Source organism: Nerophis ophidion, linkage group LG11 (genome assembly GCF_033978795.1).
Source record: "Nerophis ophidion isolate RoL-2023_Sa linkage group LG11, RoL_Noph_v1.0, whole genome shotgun sequence".
NCBI classification, from domain to species: domain Eukaryota; kingdom Metazoa; phylum Chordata; class Actinopteri; order Syngnathiformes; family Syngnathidae; genus Nerophis; species Nerophis ophidion.
This window is the reverse complement of record NC_084621.1, coordinates 24,419,451-24,438,909: the sequence shown is the minus strand read 5'-3', so window position 1 is coordinate 24,438,909 and position 19,459 is coordinate 24,419,451. Positions and strand designations below refer to the sequence as shown.

Here is a 19,459-nt window from a genome sequence, read left to right as displayed (position 1 = left end):
GGCACCCCGTGGATGATTTTCCACTCGAGCAGTCTCGAGATGACACTCTGCGCGCAACCTGGGACCAAGTGATTTCAATTGATGGGCAGCGGGTTCGCCCGGGGATAGCGCAGGATTTCCCTCACTTTGCATTGATTAGGGACAGATTGTATAGAGTGAGTCGTGACACTCAGACAGGGGAGGAAATCACCCAATTGTTGGTGCCGAAAAACCGTCGGGAAATGATTTTCCAGGCGGAACATTTTAATCCCATGGGGTATGATAAGACACTTAATCGGATAATGGCCTGGTTCTATTGGCCAGGCATTCGAGCAGACGTGCGCCGCTGGTGCGCGGCCTGTCCGGATTGTCAGCTAGTTAATCCCACGGCCACCTTTGCGGCCATTACCACTAATAGAGGTCCCATTCGAACGTATTGGGATGGACCTCGTCGGGCCATTTCATCCGAGCACCCAGGGATATCGCTTTGCGCTAGTCCTGGTGGATTACGCAACGCACTATCCCGAAGCAGTACCACTGCGCTCCATCTCTACAAAGAGTGTAGCACAGGCACTGTTTCAAGTTATCTCCCGAGTTGGAATCCCAAAAGAGATTCTGACTGACCAGGGCACGTCCTTTATGTCACGCACGTTAAAGGAGCTGTACGGTTTATTGGGGATCAAGTCTATTCGGACTAGCGTTTACCACCCGCAGACAGATGGGTTGGTGGAGCGGATGAATAGAACTTTGAAATCCATGATACGGAAGTTCGTACACGAGGACAAACCAAATTGGCATAAATGGTTGGATCCCCTGTTATTTGCAGTGCGGGAGGTTCCCCAGGCCTCAACAGGATTTTCTCCGTTTGAGCTATTGTTCGGAACGAAGCCGCGTGGGGTACTGGACCTAGTTAAAGAAAGCTGGGAGGAAGGTCCAAGCCCCAGTAAAAGTGAAATTCAGTACGTCATGGACTTGAGAGCAAAACTCCACACATTAGGGCACTTGTCATGTGAGAATTTGCTCCAAGCTCAAGAACGTCAACAGCGCCTGTATAACAGGGGGGCGCAACTTAGACAATTTTCACCGGGAGAGAAAGTACTTGTATTACTCCCAACATCAAGCTCCAAATTACTCGCCAAGTGGCAAGGACGCTTTGTGGTCACACGATGAGTAGGTGATGTGGATTACGAGGTTAGGCGGTCTGACCGGGGTGGGGCAACACAAATATACCACCTCAACCTACTGAAAGGTTGGAGGGAAGCGGAGCCCGTCTCCATGGTAACGGCGATAGCGGAGAACGAGGAGCTGGGGCCGGAGGTTCCCCCCTCCTCCCGGCCCTTCCTTCTCCACTGTGATAATCATCTGACGCCGTCAAAGAAAGATGTGGCCAATTTACAGCAACATTTTGCTGACGTTTTCTCCCCCCTGCCAGGCCGCACGAACCTCACCCAACATCACATAGAGACCAGCACAGGCGTGACGGTTAGGTCTCGGCCCTATAGACTACCCCAGGGGTGGGCATTACGTCGATCGCGATCGACTGGTCGATCTCGGAGGGTGTGTCAGTCGATCTCAAGACTTCCCTTTCGTCAGTTGTTTGACATTCTCGGCACCCGAGGATCTTGTGAGATGACGCTGGTTGCCACGAGCTCATATTTAAGAAAAAAATCACTAACAGGGCGGACGCAGAGAAACACATTTTATTTCTAGAGACTCCGTACCTACTGTCAAAACTCTAAAGACCGACTGCACAGTTCCTGTCTTCACCATAAAAGACCTGTTTCATCCTGCCTGTACTAACAAAATAAGAGTCTCAGAAAGCTAGCGTGCAAAAGCTAGCAAGCTACGGAGTTTGATGCCAATGTATTTCTCCCCAGCCCTCAGCGACCGCTTTCTCACTTGCTTGCCCACCCGCACACTCACTGACGTCACTCACCTGCTGCCAGACATTAAAGGGCCACACACATATGCTACTCTCATAACAAAGTGTTTAAAAACGAGTATGCAAGTTGGACAAATGAGATGCCAAATCCAACCACTTTCATGTGGTATTGGACAGAGAGGAGGACTTTTTTTTTCCTCCATTTGAAAATGCGGACGTTATCAGCACCACTGTCTAATTCCAATCAATGCAGGTCATCAGAATCAAATACACCAACTTATATTCTTGTCTTCATGAAAGAAAGGAATCTATGTGTGTTAAACATGCTTGTATTATAATTAAACACCATTAACTTGTTAACACAAATGTCTCTTTCATAAATAAATAAATATAAATTATAAATAGGAATGAGGTAGATCTCCTCGACTTGGTCAATTGAAAAGTAGCTCACCTGCAGAAAAAGTGTGAGCGCTCCTGGACTACCCGAACACAAGCGCAAAGTAGTTCGGGAAGAATTAAAAGCCATGCTGGAATTGGGAGTGATAGAAGAGTCACACAGTGCATGGTGCAGTTCCATAGTTCTGGTAGGGAAGAATGATGGGTCTGTGCGGTTCTGTGTGGACTACCGCAAGGTAAATGAGGTGTCACGTTTTGATGCCTACCCGATGCCCCGGGTCGACGAGCTCCTAGACCGTTTGGGCACTGCTCGTTTTTTTACGACACTGGATTTAACTAAGGGTTACTGGCAGATTCCCTTGTCTCCAGAGTCTAAGGAAAATACGGCATTCTCCACTCCGGAAGGTTTGTACCAATTTGTGACCCTTCCGTTCGGCTTGTTCGGTGCGCCCGCCACTTTTCAGAGACTCATGGACCGGGTACTGCGTCCCCACGCGGCATATGCTGCTGCCTATCTGGATGATGTCATCATCCAGGGGAACAACTGGGCATATGCAGAGGGTGGGGGGGGGTACTCGAGTCCCTGAGGCGGGCGGGGTTCACCGCCAACCCGGCGAAGTGCGTGGTTGGCCGGAGGGAGGTACAGTATCTGGGGTACCACTTGGGTGAAGGTCAGGTGCGGCCTTAGATAGACAAAACCGCGGCAGTTGCGGCCTGCCCGACCCCGAAGACGAAAAAAGAGGTGAGGCAGTTTTTGGGGCTGGTGGGCTACTAGCGGAGGTTCGTCCCCCGGTTTGCGGACCTGACCAGCCCACTAACTGACCTCACCCAAAAAGGTGCTCCCGATCTGGTCCAGTGGACGGAGCAGTGCCAGCAGGCATTCGAGAAAGTGAGGAAAGCACTTTGCGAGGAGCCGGTACTGCACATGCCTGACTTTTCCCTCCCATTTTGTTTGCAGGCAGACGCGTCGGGTAGAGGACTGGGAGCTGTTTTATCCCAGCAGAAGGAGGGTATCGACCACCCCATCCTATACATCAGCAGAAAACTGTCCCAACGAGAAAGCAGTGGAGAGGGAGTGCCTTGCTATCCGGTGGGCGGTCGGTGCCCTCCGGTACTACCTGCTGGGACTCCCGTTCAGCCTCTGCTCGGACTACAATCCTCTCCAGTGCCTCCACCGCATGAAAGATGCCAACGCGCGGATCACCCGTTGGTATCTAGCTTTACAACCCTACCATTTCAGAGTGGTCCATAGGCCGGGGGTGCAGATGGCTGTGGCGGACTTTCTCTCCCGCTCTCATGCGGGGGTTGGGGGGAGTAAGCGTGGCCGGACGACGTCCCGGCCTAAGTCTGGCGGTGGAGGTATGTGGAGGAGGATTGTGATTAGCGCACTGTTAGAGTGGAAGTCAGCGACCCCGTCTGGGTGACTGGAGACAGTGCACCCTCAGACGGGGGGCGTGGAATGTGCTGGCTGAGAGACACAGCTGTCAGATGATTAGTTGGCGCAGGTGGTACGTGTTAGACTAATCATCTGTTGTCCTTAAAAGTGAGCGGCCGGGTGCAGCAGTCGAGTTCAGACTGGAGAGACGGAGAAGTCAAGAGAACTGTGAAAGACAAAACTGAGCGACTGAAAAGTGGCTACTGACCTGTATTGCAAATTGTGGGATTAAAAACTTCTTTCAATCCGAGCAACTGGCTTCCAGCGGACCTATGTGAGTAGAAAGCTTACAGTGTCATCCAAACCAAAGGGGAAGCGAACCATTCAGACTGTTATTGACGCAAAGTTCAAAAGCCAGCATCTGTGATGGTATGGGGATGCATTAGTGCCCAAGGGATGGGTAACTTACACATCTGTGAAGGCACCATTAATGCTGAAATGTACATACAGGTTTTGGAACAACATATGCTGCCATCTAAGCGCCGTCTTTTTCATGGACGCCCCTGCTTATTTCAGGAAGACAATGCTAAGCCACATTCAGCATGTGTTACAACAGCGTGGCTTCGTAAAAAAGATTGCGGGTACTTTCCTGGCCCGCCTGCAATCTAGACCTGTCTCCCATCGAAAATGTGTGGCGCATTATGAAGCGTAAAATACGACAGCGGGGACCTCGGACTGTTGAACGACTGAAGCTCTACATAAAACAAGAATGGGAAAGAATTCCACTTTTAAAGCTCCAACAATTAGTTTCCTCAGTTCCCAAAAGTTTGAGTGTTGTTTAAAGAAAAGGTGATGTAACACAGTGGTGAACATGTCCTTTCCCAACTACTTTGTATTTCATTAAATACAAATAAACTTGCCTTCCTACTCCTTTTCCGACTTGATGTAATGAGAAACTGTATATACGTGATGCACCATACTGTAACTGTATACATGTTCGAAATAAACAATTAAAAACTAGAGATGTCCAATATGGGACTGCCGATATTATCGGCCGATAAATGCTTTCAAATGTGATATCGGAAATTATCGGTATTGGTTTCAAAAAGTAAAATTTATGACTTTTTATAACGCCTCTGTACAGAGTAGTACATGGGCGTAGGGTGAAGTAAAGAGCGCCAATAAACCTTAAAGGCACTGCCTTTGCGTGTCGCCTCAATCACATAATATCTACGGCTTTTCACACCCACAAGTGAATGCAAGACATACTTGGTCAACAGGCATATAGGTCACACTGAGGGTGGCCGTATAAACAACTTGAACACTGTTACAAATATGCGCCACACTGTGAACCCACAACAAACAAGAATGACAAACACATTGTGGGAGAACATCCGCACCGTAACACAACATAAACAAAACATACACACAACAGAAAAAATACCCAGAACCCCTTGCAGTACTAACTCTTCCAAGATGCTACAATATACACCCCCCGCTACCCCTTCCCCCACCTCAACGTCCTCATGCTCTCTCAGGGAGAGCATATCCCAAATTCCAAGCTGCTGTTTTGAGGCATGTTAAAAAAAATACTGCACTTTGTGACTTCAATAATAAATATGGCAGTGCCATGTTTTGTTTTTTTTCCATAACTTGAGATGATTTATTTTGGAAAACCTTGTTACATTGTTTAATGCATCCAGCAAACATCACAACAAAATTAGGCATGATAATGTGTTCATTCCACAACTGTACATATCAGTATCGGTTGATATCGGAATCGGTAATTAAGAGTTGGACACGGAATATCGGATATCGGCAAAAAAGCCATTACCGGACATCTCTAGTAAAAACAACTTCTACTACTACTTCTGGTACTAATACTTTTTTTTCTACAACTCTTAGTACGACTTTAGTACTTCTACTACTACACCTACTAACGATGTTGTCAGCACTTTGACATTCCATCCATCCATCCATTATCTACCGCTTATTCCCTTTGGGGTCTCAGGTGGCGCTGGTGCCTATCTCAGGTACAATCGGGCGGAAGGCGGGGTACACCCTAGACAAGTCGCCACCTCATCGCAGGGCCAACACAGATAGACAGACAACATTCACACTCACATTCACACACTAGGGCCAATTTAGTGTTGCCGATCAACCTATCCCCAGGTGCATGTCTTTGGAGGTGGGAGGAAGCCGGAGTACCCGGAGGGAACCCACGCATTCACGGGGAGAACATGCAAACTCCACAAAGAAAGATCTCGAGCCCGGGATTGAACCCAGGACTACTCAAGACCTTCGTATTGTGAGGCAGACGCACTAACCCCTCTCACACCATGAAGCCCACTTTGACAGTTGTTATTCAAATGTTAAGTGCAATACAGAAAAAAATCTATTATTATTGCTCCCACTGACCTCAGCCCAGCATCTTCATAGTGAGGGTGGTTGACGATGGGGCGAGCAGTGGACAGTTTGACACTGGCCATGGTGGGCATGGCTCCAGCGAACACAGAGTCTGCACGACAGACAACAAAACAGTCACAGGAAGTCGACCGTGTTGACCATCATCAGCGCTGCTCACCAGAGTTGGTGTTTTCCTGGATCCAGTCCAGCAGCTCCTCCTGAGGCACGTTGCTGAACTCTCCTATGATGGCCCACTGGGCCTGCAGGTTGGCCACGCCCTCCACCGCCATGAGGGCCAGCACCAGGGCCACGGCCGTCCATTGCTTCGCCTTCTCCCCGAGCCAGCTGAACAACTGCGCGGCATTTGAGGTTACGCTTACGCTCTGCAACATTGAGAGAGCCGTCGCAGGCCGAGACCGACCTGTCTGGAGCAGATCAGCGAGGCCATGATGCACATGTGGGGGGTGAGGAAGAGCTTGAGTCGCATGATGAGGATGGCCAGGACAGTGAACGCCACCAGCTGCAGACTGTGGTACGCCATCTGCAGGACAGACCAGAGAGGAAATACTCAACATGCATAAGGTGGTACCTCAGTTTTCATGAGCACCGCTTTGCACATGCAGTTACAGGAGGTGTTTTTACATGCATGTATTCTTTTGTTTTTACCCTCTTCGTACTGGTTGTAACTTGTCCGTCATTTAAAGCACCTTGGACATCATTGTGATGATGTAAGGCAGTGGTTCTAAAATGGGGTGCGCGTACCCCTGGGGGTACTTGAAGGTATGCCAAGGGGTATGTGAGATTTTTTTCAAAATATTCTAAAAATAGCAACAATTCAAAAATCCTTTATAAATATATTTATTGAATAAAATTTCACCAAAATAAGAATGTAAGTTCATAAACTGTGAAAACAAAATGCATCAATGCAATATTCAGTGTTGACAGCTAGATTTTTTTGTGGACATGTTCCATAAATATTGATGTTAAAGTTTGTTTTTTTTGTGTGAAGAAATATTTAGAATTAAGTTCCTGAATCCAGATAGATCTCTATTACAATCCCCAAAGAAGGCACTTTAAGTTGATGATTACTTTCATGTGTAGAAATCTTTATTTATAATTGAATCACTTGTTTATTTTTCAACAAGTTTTTAGTTTTTTTAATACATTTTTTCCAAATAGTTCAAGAAAGACCACTACAAATGAGCAATATTTTGCACTGTTATACAATTTAATAAATCAGTAACTGATGACATAGTGCAGTATTTTACTTCTTTATCTCTTTTTTTCAACCATAAATGCTTCGCTCTGTTTAGGGGGTACTTGAATTAAAAAAATGTTCACAGGGGGTACATCACTGAAAATAGGTTGAGAACCACTGATGTAAGGTACAATACAAAAAAATAGAGATGTCCGATAATATCGACAGGCCGATAAATGCTTTAAAATTTAATATCGGAAATTATCGGTATCGGTTCCAAAAAGTAAAATTTATTACTTCTTTAAACGCCGCTGTATGGAGCGGTACACTTACGTAAGAAGAAGTACAGAGCAGATGCGTTTCCCAGTCACCAGCCCTCCCCTCTCCTCTCTCCCACACACAACACAGGAGTTGACGACTGCAGCATGAGAGGTTTATTGGCGACGCTTGATGACCTCATCAAACCGCCGCGAGCGGAGCATAACAACAACGAGAGTGTGCTGTTGCCTGTGCTGTAGCCTGGCTAACAAGCCAGTTCGCTCAGTGACTGACTAACGAAGTGAAGTGAAGTGAATTACATTTATATAGCGCTTTTCTCAAGTGACTCAAAGCGCTTTACATAGTGAAACCCAATCTCTAAGTTACATTTAAACCAGTGTGGGTGGCACTGGGAGCAGGTGGGTAAAGTGTCTTGCCCAAGGACACAACGGCAGTAACTAGGATGGCACAAGCGGGAATCGAACCTGCAACCCCTCAAGTTGCTGGCACGGCCACTCTACCAACCGAGCTATGCCGACATGGTTTGGGATTATTTCAAAGTCTCTCTGACGGATAAAAAACTGGTCATTTGCAATGACTGCAAAAAATTGTTTGTGCGAGGAGGAACCAAGAAGTCTTCCTTTAATACGAGCAATTTGATCTCCCACCTCTTCAAGAATCATAAGAAGATACATGATGAATACAAGCGGAAGACGGATGAAAAGCAAACGCCGGAAAAAAGTAGTACCACACAGTTGTCGCTTAAAGACTCCGCCGAGAAAAAACAAAAATACAACAAAAATCACCCCAGGCCGAAGACCCATGTTGTGGTCAGGGACAGCGCATGCAGTATGTCAAAGGCTACAGTGGAGTTTGGATGGCACAGACTTTGCAGCTTGTAGTGAGCAGAGCCGCCCTGTCTCAATGTAGCTTTTCAGAAGCTCTGACTGACTGTTAGGCCACTTCAAGCACTCACCACTAGCTTGCAGAACATTTGTGGTACTCATACAAATACGTTAGAGCAGGGCAGATTGAACCCAGTTTATAATTTCCTGTTATACAGTATGCCAGGCAGCCTTGCACTAAAGGAGGACTATGTTATTGTTTACTTTATTACTCTAGTATACTCTGGACTTAAAAGCCTCCATTGTTTTTGTAGCTGTTGTTTTGAAGCATGTTTAAAAAATATTATACACTTTGTGAAAGTCAAAGTATCGTATTTCCCATAGTCGTAGTGGGTATCAGGATTATCTCAGTGAGAGCATGTCCCAAATTCCAAGCTGCTGTTTTGAGGCATGTTAAAAAAAATAATGCACTTTGTGACTTCAATAATAAATATGGCAGTGCCATGTTGGCACTTTTTTCCATAACTTGAGTTGATTTATTTTGGAAAACCTTGTTACATTGTTTAATGCATCAAGCGGGGAATCACAACAGAATTAGGCAAAAATAATGTGTTAGTTCCACAACTGTATATGTTGGTATCGGTTGGTATCAGAGTCGGTAATTAACGGTTGGACAATATCTGAATATCGGCAAAAAAGCCATCATTGGACATCTCTACAAAAAAAACCCTTTGATTTTCAACAAAAACATAACCAACTAGTCCGTTTGCCCCAGTATTGCTCCACAAAATCAAGTGTCCAGACAAAAAATCTAATCTAAAAAGCTTTACGTCTTTTACAACTTCAAAATAATATTAATTTGAGAGCCAGAATGGACAACTAGAGCAGAGAAAAAAAGACACCGAGGATATTGTTACTGTTACGAGCAGCCGATTTATTGGATTTTACTGACGTCATGTCCGGCCGATTAAATTATCGTATTTTCTTCAACTTAACTTTCGCCTGTTCCACTAAACACACCAATAAGTTTGTTAATAGATGTAAATTACTGCTCCTTTATATTACAATTTCAGGGTTATTGTGAGGTGACAAGAAGATAGAGAAAAAGAGAAGCTTATCGACAACTGACTACAAAGGAGGACGGGCGCAATTTTTCCGGATTTATGCAGATCCCTAATACAGATCAGCAGGTTCCAGAAGGTAAGAAAAGTTGATTTTGCATAATATTGCAAAACAAAACGCTAGATAATATGTCTTACCTTATACACACACCATAATAATACTCCTATGTTTAATGCGCAGACAATCCATCAAGCGGTGCGGCTTCATAGCTTGCCAAAGTCTTACTAAAACATCTTGATAGATTTTTGAGCGCTGTGTGTAATGTTCTATATTTTCAATGGAACATATAAAATGTTGGTGTTGTTTACTTGAGTCATATTACCATTATAGTGCAGTCAACACATATTTCTTATATTTGACTGCCATCTACTGGTCACACTTACCATTACACCATGTACTAAATAAAATTGCTTCGAGGTCAGTAAGAAAAAACAGAATTATTCCGTACATTAGGCGCACCGGGTTATAAGGCGCACTGTCGAGTTTTGAGGAAAAAAAAAGCTTTTAAGTGCGCCTTATAGTCCCGAAAATACGGTACCCCTGTAACTGTATATCAGGGGGTCACCAACCTTTTTGAAACCAAGAGCTACTTCTTTGGTACTGATTAATGCAAATAGCTACCAGTTTGATACACATGTAAATAAATGACCAGAAATAGCCAATTTGCTCAATTTACCTTTAGTAAATAAGTCTATATAAAATGGGTATTTCTGTCCGTCATTCGTCGTACATTTTTTTTCCTTTTACGGAAGGTTTTTTGTAGAGAATAAATGATGAAAAAAACACTTAATTGAAAGGTTTAAAAGAGGAGAAAACACGACAAAAATGAAAATTTAATTTTGAAACATAGTTTATCTTCAATTTCGACTCTTTAAAATGCAAAATTCAACCAAAAACAATTAAGAGAAAAACTAACTAATTCAAATCTTTTTGAAAAAATTAAAAAAAGAATTTATGGAACATCATTAGTCATTTTTCCTGATTAAGATTAATTTTTGAATTTTGATGACATGTTTTGAATAGGTTAAAGTCCACTTTGAAATAAGATTTAAATTTGATTTTACAGATTTTCTAGATTTGCCAGAATAATTTTTTTGAATTTTAATCATAAATTTGAAGAAATATTTCACAAATATTTTTCGTCGAAAAAACAGAAGCTAAAATGAAGAATGAAATTAAAATGTATTTATTATTCTTTACAATAATAAAACAATTTTACTTGAACATTGATTTAAATTGTCATGAAAGAAGAGGAAGAAATTTAAAAGGTAAAAAGGTATAAGTGTTTAGAAATCCTAAAATCATTTTTAAGGTTGTATTTTTTCTCTAAAATTGTCTTCCTGAAAGTTATAAGAAGCAAAGTAAAAAAATAAATGAATTTATCCAAACAAGTGAAGACCAAGTCTTTAAAATATTTCTTTGGATGTTCAAATTCTATTTGAGTTTTATCTCTCTTAGAATTAAAAATTTCGAGCAAAGCGAGACCAGCTTGCTAATAAATAAATACAATTTAAAAAATAGAGGCAACTCACTGGTAAGTGCTGCTATTTGAGCGCTAATTTTTAGAACAGGTCAGTGGGCTACTCATCTGGTCCTTACGGGCTACCTGGTGCCCGCGGGCACCGCGTTGGTGACCCCTGTAACTGTATATTGTATGTCTGCTCTTGGACGGTTGCACTGAAAACTATTCCCGTTATATTTTTCTCAGTGCAATGACAAAGCTATTCTATTGTAATATACCTTTGGGCCGAAGAAAGTTTTGAGTGCAATCACCTTAATAAAGAATGAGGGAAACACTGGTGCATTTTCATGTTCCTCCGAGCAAAGAGTTTTTTTTTTCCTTCCCTCATCTCTACCTGCTCGTTGCCATGTTTGCCAAGAAGTGTTCAATCAAGTTAAAAGTGATGGTAAATTTAGTCATCATCATTGTATTACACATTGTTTCCTGCATGTACAACTATCATTATTCTCTATAAAATGTGTTTTGTGTTCGTTTTAAAGGCCTACTGAAACCCAATACTACCGACCACGCAGTCTGATAGTTTATATATTAATGATGAAATATTAACATTGCAACACATGCCAATACGGCCTTTTTAGTTTACTAAATTGCAATTTTAAAGTTCCCGCGGAGTGTCCTGTTGAAAACGTCGCGGAATGCTGAAGTGTACGAGTGACGTCACGGACTGATAGGAAATATTAGCGCTGCACACACACACAGCTAAAAGTCGTCTGCTTTAACCGCTTAATTACACAGTATTTTGGACATCTGTGTTGCTGAATCTTTTGCAATTTGTTCAATTAATAATGGAGAAGTCAAAGTAGATAGATGGAGTTGGGAAGCTTTAGCCACACAAACACACGGTGATTCCTTGTTTAAAATTCCCAGAGGTGAAACTTTACTATGGATCAGAGCGGTCAAGCGAACATGGATCACGACCACTTGTCAACCAGCAGTTTTCGGTGAGAAAATTGTGGTAAAAAGTCGCCACTTACCGGAGATCAGTTGAGCTTGTACCCTCCATACAGCTGCCGTCGACTTCCATCAGACATTGGTGTCAACACACCCGTGGATACACCCTTCCGACTATCAGGTACTATTAAACTCACTAAAACACTAGCACTTTTTTTTTTTTTTTTCTAGTCTTTCGCTATCAATATCTTCAAACACGAATCTTTCATCCTCGCTCAAATTAATGGGGAAATTGACGTTTTCTCGGTCCGAATAGCTCTTTTTGTTGGAAGCTCGCATTAAAAACAATGTGAGGAGCCATTAACGGGTGACGTCATCGTCTGCGACTTCCAGTACAGGCAGGGCTTTTCTGTTAGCGACCAAACGTTGCGAACTTTAACGTCGATGTTCTCTACTAAATCCTTTCAGCAAAACTATGGCAATATCGCGAAATGATCAAGTATGACACATAAAATGGACCTGCTATCCCCGTTTAAATAAGAACATCTCATTTCAGTAGGCCTTTAAGTAATTCATTAAAATGTAAATGATTTCTTGTAGCAACAATTACAGACCTACCAACAAATAACAGAAGTTACACACAATTTTAGACATTTTAACATTGAAAATGAAATATTCTCACTTCTGCTTTGGTGGTGTCACATCTGCAACAGAGATGAGAAGAAGTTAAAAGCATTCATCATTGGTTACATGCGGGCTGTGACATCGTCAGCTGACCTCGCAGCTTCCTCCGCTTTATCCTCCTCCTCATTCCCGGCGGTCGCCTTCTTTCCATCCCAGAGGAAGCGAAAGACATCTTGTGCAGTCTGTGAGGGACGAGGAACAAGATGTGACTTCCTGAGTAAAAATGAAGACGAGAGGAAACTTCCAAAAAACGGACCGTCTTTGCGACCAGAACAACCAACAACACGTTGACGGGCAGCAGCAAGGTCTTCAAGTAGCGTGCAGGGGTCTGATGTGGAGGAGAGTAGGCGTGATTTAAACACGCACACACACACTTACACATACACAGATGTGAGTCCATTACATCACCTCCCACTCCATGAAATCAAACTCTGCAGCACATGTGTACATGAGCGTGTGGAAGTCCTTGTAGCTGCTGAATTTAGACTTGATCAAGGCACTGATGTGAGCCTGGAAGAAAACAAAAACATTTTCCAGTACATTCTTTACTGCAGGGGTCCTTAACCTTTTTGACTTCAGGGCCCACATTTTACACTACAGAGAATCCCACTCCAATATTAACACTGAATTACAAACCCCGTTTCCATACGAGTTGGGAAATTGTGTTAGATGTAAATATAAACGGAATACAATGATTTGCAAATCATTTTCAAGCCATATTTAGTTGAATATGCTACAAAGACAACATATTTGATGTTCAAACTGATTGCATTTTTTTTTTTGCAAATAATCATTAACTTTAGAATTTGATGCCAGCAACACGTGACAAAGAAGTTGGGAAAGGTGGCAAAAAAACAGATTAAGTTGAGGAATGCTCATCAAACCCTTATTTGGAACATCCCACAGGTGTGCAGGCTAATTGGGAACAGGTGGGTGCCATGATTGGGTATGAAAACAGCTTCCCAAAAAATGCTCAGTCTTTCACAAGAAAGGATGGGGCGAGGTACACCCCTTTGTCTACAACTGCGTGAGAAAATAGCCAAACAGTTTAAGAACAACGTTTCTCAAAATGCAATTGCAAGAAATTTAGGGATTTCAACATTTACGGTCCATAATATCATCAAAAGGTTCAAAGAATCTGGAGAAGTCACTCCACATGGCCGGAAACCAACATTGAATGACCGTGCCTTTCGATCCCTTAGATGGCACTGTATCAAAATCCGACATCAATTTCCAAAGGATATCACCACATGGGCTCAGGAACACTTCAGAAAACCACTGCCACTAAATACAGTTTGTCGCTACATCTGTAAGTGCAAGTTAAAGCTCTACTATGCAAAGCGAAAGCCATTTATCAACAACATCCAGAAACGCCGCCGGCTTCTCTTGGCCCAGGATCATCTAAGATGGACTGATGCAAAGTGGAAAAGTGTTCTGTAGTCTGATGAGTCCACATTTCAAATTGTTTTTGGAAATATTCGACATCGTGTCATCCGGACCAAAGGGGAAGCGAACCATCCAGACTGTTTTTGACGCAAGTTCAAAAGCCAGCATCTGTGATGGAATGGGGGTGCATTAGTGCCCATGGCATGGGTAACTTACACATCTGTGAAGGCACCATTAATGCTGAAAGATACATACAGGTTTTGGAACAACATATGCTGCCATCTAAGCGCCGTCTTTTTCATGGACGCACTTGCTTATTTCAGCACGTGTTACAACAGCGTGGCTTTGTAAAAAAAGAGTGTGGGTACTTTCCTGTCCCGCCTGCAGTCCAGACCTGTCTACCATCGAAAATGTGTGCCGCATTATGAAGCATAAAATACGACAACGGAGACCCAGTACTGTTGAACGACTGAAGCTCTACATAAAACAAGAATGGGAAAAAAATCCACTTTCAAAGCTTCAACAATTAGTTTCCTCAGTTCCCAAACATTTATTGAGTGTTGTTAAAAGAAAAGATGATGTAACACAGTGGTGAACATGCCCTTTCCCAAATACTTTGCCATGTGTTGCAGCCATGAAATTCTAAGTTAATTATTATTTGCAAAAAAAAAATGTTCATCAGTTTGAACATCAAATATGTTGTCTTTGTAGCATATACAACTGAATATGGGTTGAAAATGATTTGCAAATCATTGTATTCCGTTTATATTTACATCTAACACAATTTCCCAACTTATATGGAAACGGGGTTTGTATATGTTTCTTAAATAAACTGACAGTAAAATTGTATTTCCGAATGAAAATATAACTTTACAGCTTTAGTCATAATTTTTGTGCTTAATAAACTTCTATGACTTCAGCACCAGTATGTTTGAGATTGTCATTACTGCCACAAGTAGGCGGAAAAGTATAATTGAACACATGTGGAGTTATGTACTTAACTAAACAATTTGAAATAACTGAAAACATGGTTTCATATTCTAGTTTCTCTGCTTTCTCTCTGGCACTCATCGAGGGTGGACGTTCCTCTTTCCTCTCCTGCTTGATTCTTTGTCTTGTCTTAACTTTTTTGTTGCCTCTTTTTGCACTGTTCTCCAATTCAACGTTGGAACTATTTAACTGGCCTTAACGAAATTCACAAGATCTTCCCATTTTTCATGCACATGCTCATGTATCAAAGTGGCAACTGCATCCTTTAAGCTACATTCTTATTTTCCAATTGAGGATTGTGTTTGTTAAAGAAATAGCTTCCAAACGTTTTTTGGTCTAATTTTAAAAGCTAAAAACAATGTGTGTGTTTTGGCATACTGGAACCAGCGACCCCCCGCGTCCCCGAAAGAGACAAGCGGTAGAAAATGGATTGATTGATGGGCACCACAAATGAACCAAATTGTGACCACCTTAACCTCTTAAGGCCCAAGCTGTTTGTCTGCATGCTTTTTTTATTTCATTTCTCTTTGCTATTTGGGCTTCTTTGACCCTAATTAGGATAAAAACTAAGAATCATATTTTGATATGATGTATATAGTCCATAAGTACACAAATGTGTACTTCATGTTTAGTGACATGCTAATTCTTATTTTTAAACTTTTTTTTTCAAATTCCATTGTATGTTATACTCTTCTGACACCACCAGATGGCAGTATAAATGTCCACATAAGTGGCCATAAGACCCCAATTCAGTAGTGTCCACAATTTTGGAAATAATAGCTAAAAGGTTGCTGTCCACGCATGTGGTCACTAAGCCTTTAGAGAATTTTAATACCGAGGTGAGTACCGAACTGTTTCACCTCTACTTAAAAGCAATTGGTAACTCTTAAAGGGACAGTAACTCACATCATCCGAAGCACCCAGAATTGTGGACAGCAAGAATTTGAGCAGAACGGTGGAGCCGAACCAAACCAAAGCCTGCATGATCTGAAGAAACACATGAGAAGCAATGAAGAGATCAAATTTGTGTCACGGTGTGTCATTAATACAACACTTCATAAAAATTACTAACACCCCTTACATTTCTACTACCTAATCAAGGGACAAATATGACAGTGATAAAAAAAGTACTCTGTGTATGGTATAGCACTTACTCAAAATAACAAGACTACAAGAAGCAGAAGGTGGTCATGCCTACCCAGAAGACGAGGCCCGTTTTGAAGACGCGAGTGAACCAATCCCTCAACGCGACGATAGCCTGGCAAACGAAACAAAACAAGAAACGTCGTCTGCAAGAACGGAACAATTACGTCCACTTGTACCGCTCCACCCGACTGGACTCACCCAGATGGAGACGAGCGAGGAGGCGTAGAAGGACGTGAGGAGCATGGAGTTGCCAAACATCAGCACGAAGCAGACAGCCAGCGTCACCTGTCCGTCAGCAATGAAATTTGACTAATTAGGAACTTAAAATGTGCTTTGTTTATGCAGGGTGTACAACACATTATTTAATTTGTGGTGGCCCACTATGGAGACATTCGGACTCCCACAAACAGATTTCTGTTAAAAGGGAACTGCACTTTTTTAAGGAATTTTGCCCATCATTCACAATCCTTATGTAAGACAAGCACTCATTTTTTTTAAATGCATTGTAACTCATAAATTAAGCTGGCAAAAGTCAGCTTTTCAGATTGATGGGAAATTTGCTATGAAAAATGTTGGCATTTTGTCATTAGTGGGTGACGGTGGTCTTGCAGCCAATCCTCTATTACCTATTGGTACCTGTTTTGTGTATTTCAGATCTGCTTAAGTCCCGAAAATGTGAAATCGAACCATGGAGGCATGGCGGAGACAGGGAGAAGATCCAATCCAATCCAATCCACTTTATTTATATAGCACATTTTAAACAACAAGAACGTTTCCAAAGTGCTGCACAGCCATGTTAAAAACAATATTAAAAAAACAATATTATGCTCCACCAATGACTGAATAAAAACAAAAAATAAATGAATATAAAACCAATATAAAAACAATATAAAAATAAATATGATTAAAACAATTTTAAAGGGTAAAATAAATTAAAACAGTGAAATAGAAATCAAAGTGTATAAAAACACAGAGGACAACAGAGGACAGAGGACATCACAACTCACGTAGTGTTAAAAGCCAAAGAATAAAAGTGGGTCTTAAGACGAGACTTAAAACACTCCACTGTGAAAGCAAAGTGTTCCAGAGCTTAGGGCCGACCACATGGAAGGCCCTGTCTCCCCTGGTTTTAAGTCTGGTCTTGGGCACCACGAGCTGGAACTGGCTCTCGGACCTCAGAGCGTGCGCAGGAGTGTAAATTTGGATGAGGTCTGAGATATACTGAGGAACGAGTCCATCTAAAGATTTAAAAACAAACAGCAATGTTTTCAAATCAGTTCTAAAATGAACAGGGAGCCAGTGCAAACTCTGAAGAATTGGGGTTATATGCTGGCGTTTCCTGCCCCCTGTTAAAAGTCGTGCTGCCGCATTCTGGACTAACTGCAACCTGGGAGAAAGCTTTTTGGCTAATGCCAGCATAAAGTGCATTGCAGTAGTCCAGGCGACTTGAAATAAAAGCATGCACGACTTGTTCAAAAAGGTTAAAAGATAGACGGTTTAACCTTTACTAAAAGACGAAGGTGATAAAAACACGATTTTAAAACGCCATCGACGTGTGCACGAAGGCACGTAAATAAGGCCGCCCACAAAACGGCGCATTCTGAAGAAAAGAGTCAGGAAGCGGCTTGAAGACGGTCTGTATAACATAATCTTTGCAACATTTTGACCGAAGAACCACCATTACTTCACGGTGGCAGAGGGGTTAGTGCGTCTGCCGCACAATACGAAGGTCCTGCAGTCCTGGGTTCAAATCCAGGCTCGGGATCTTTCTGTGTGGAGTTTGCATGTTCTCCCCGTGAATGCGTGGGTTCCCTCCGGGTACTCCGGCTTCCTCCCACTTCCAAAGACATGCACCTGGGGATAGGTTGATTGGCAACACTAAATTGGCCCTAGTGTGTGAATGTGAGTGTGAATGTTGTCTGTCTATCTGTGTTGGCCCTGCGATGAGGTGGCGACTTGTCCAGGGTGTACCCCGCCTTCCGCCCGATTGTAGCTGAGATAGGCGCCAGCGCCCCCCGCGACCCCGAAAGGGAATAAGCGGTAGAAAATGGATGGATGGATGGAACCACCATTACATGTTATTGTTATATTATTATTATTTTTCCCGCCATCAGTGTGTGAATGTGTGTTGAAGTTAAAATTAAAGTACCAATGATTGAAACACACACACGAGGTGTGGCAAAATTATTCTCTGCATTTGACCCATCACCCTTGATCACCCCCTGGGGGGTGAGGGGAGTAGTGAGGAGCAGCGGTGGCCGCGCCCGGGAATGACTTTTGGTGATTTCACCCCCAATTCCAACCCTTGATGCTGAGTGCCAAGCAGGGAGGTAATGGGTCCCATTTTTATAGTCTTCGGTAAGACTCGGCCGGGGTTAGAACTCACAACCTACCGATCTCAGGGCGTTCACTCGAACCACTAGGCCAGTGGTTCTAAACCTTTTTTCAGTGGTGTACCCCCTGTGAACATGTATTTAATTCAAGTACCCCCTAATCAGAGCAAATAATTGGTTGAAAACCCCGCCTTCTGCCCCCCGCGATCCCAAAGGCAATAAGTGGTCGAAAATGGATGGAAGAAGAGATAAAGAAGTAAAAGACAGCACTATGTCATCAGTTTCTGATTTATTAAATTGTATAACAGTGCAAGATATTGCTCATTTGTAGTGGTCTTTCTTGAACTATTTGGAAAAAAATAAATAAAATAACTAAAAAATTGTTGAAAAATAAACAAATAATTCAAGTATAAATAAATATTTCTACACATAGAAGTAATCATAAACTTAAAGTGCCCTCTTTGGGGATTGTAATAGAGATCCATCTGGATTCATGAACTTAATTCTAAGCATTTCTTCACAAAAAAGTAAATCTTTAACATCAATATTTATGGGACATGTCCACAAAAAATCTAGCTGTCAACACTGAATATTGCATTGTCGCATTTCTTTTCACAGTTTATGAACTTACATTCATATTTTGTTGAAGTATTATTCAATAAATATTTATAAAGGATTTTCGAATTGTTGCTATTTTTAGAATATTTCAAAAAAATCTCACGAACCCCTTGACATACCTTCAAGTACCGCCAGGGGTACGCGTACCCCCATTTGAGAACTACTGCACTAAGCCACTGTGAATGGGTGAATGTGGAAATAGTGTCAAAGCGCTTTGAGTTCCTTAAAAAAAAAAAAAAAAAAAAAAAGGTTGAAAAGCGCTATACAAGTACAACCCATTTACCATGTGTAGGGCTGTGGGAATCTTTGGGCACCAAACGATATGATTGAATTCAATTCTTGATTTTTTATTCAAAGCAATTCTTGATTCAAAATCAATACTTTTTTAATAACGTTGGATGCCATTTCTATGATTAACCACATTCATC

General features: G+C 42.3%; 1 protein-coding gene across 2 annotated transcripts in view; it reads right to left on the bottom strand.

The window, feature by feature from the left end:
- The window catches only part of dpy19l1l (dpy-19-like 1, like (H. sapiens)), a 48,514-nt gene that overhangs the window by 6,588 nt on the left and 22,467 nt on the right, over nucleotides 1-19,459 (bottom strand). The window contains exons 11-21 of one of the 2 annotated variants that reach the window (XR_009808783.1): nucleotides 16,279-16,365; nucleotides 16,133-16,192; nucleotides 15,841-15,921; nucleotides 12,967-13,068; nucleotides 12,815-12,886; nucleotides 12,652-12,740; nucleotides 12,557-12,578; nucleotides 6,460-6,579; nucleotides 6,217-6,391; nucleotides 6,051-6,150; nucleotides 3,901-3,962 (exon numbers count right to left, since the gene is read on the bottom strand). Coding sequence is in view for 1 of the 2 variants with exons in the window: in XM_061915449.1 (XP_061771433.1) it covers nucleotides 6,051-6,150; nucleotides 6,217-6,391; nucleotides 6,460-6,579; nucleotides 12,557-12,578; nucleotides 12,652-12,740; nucleotides 12,815-12,886; nucleotides 12,967-13,068; nucleotides 15,841-15,921; nucleotides 16,133-16,192; nucleotides 16,279-16,365 (908 nt within the window). In the remaining variant the exon portion in view is untranslated. The remainder of the gene's footprint in view (nucleotides 1-3,900; nucleotides 3,963-6,050; nucleotides 6,151-6,216; nucleotides 6,392-6,459; nucleotides 6,580-12,556; nucleotides 12,579-12,651; nucleotides 12,741-12,814; nucleotides 12,887-12,966; nucleotides 13,069-15,840; nucleotides 15,922-16,132; nucleotides 16,193-16,278; nucleotides 16,366-19,459) is intronic. The other variant, XM_061915449.1, reaches the window with a different exon arrangement.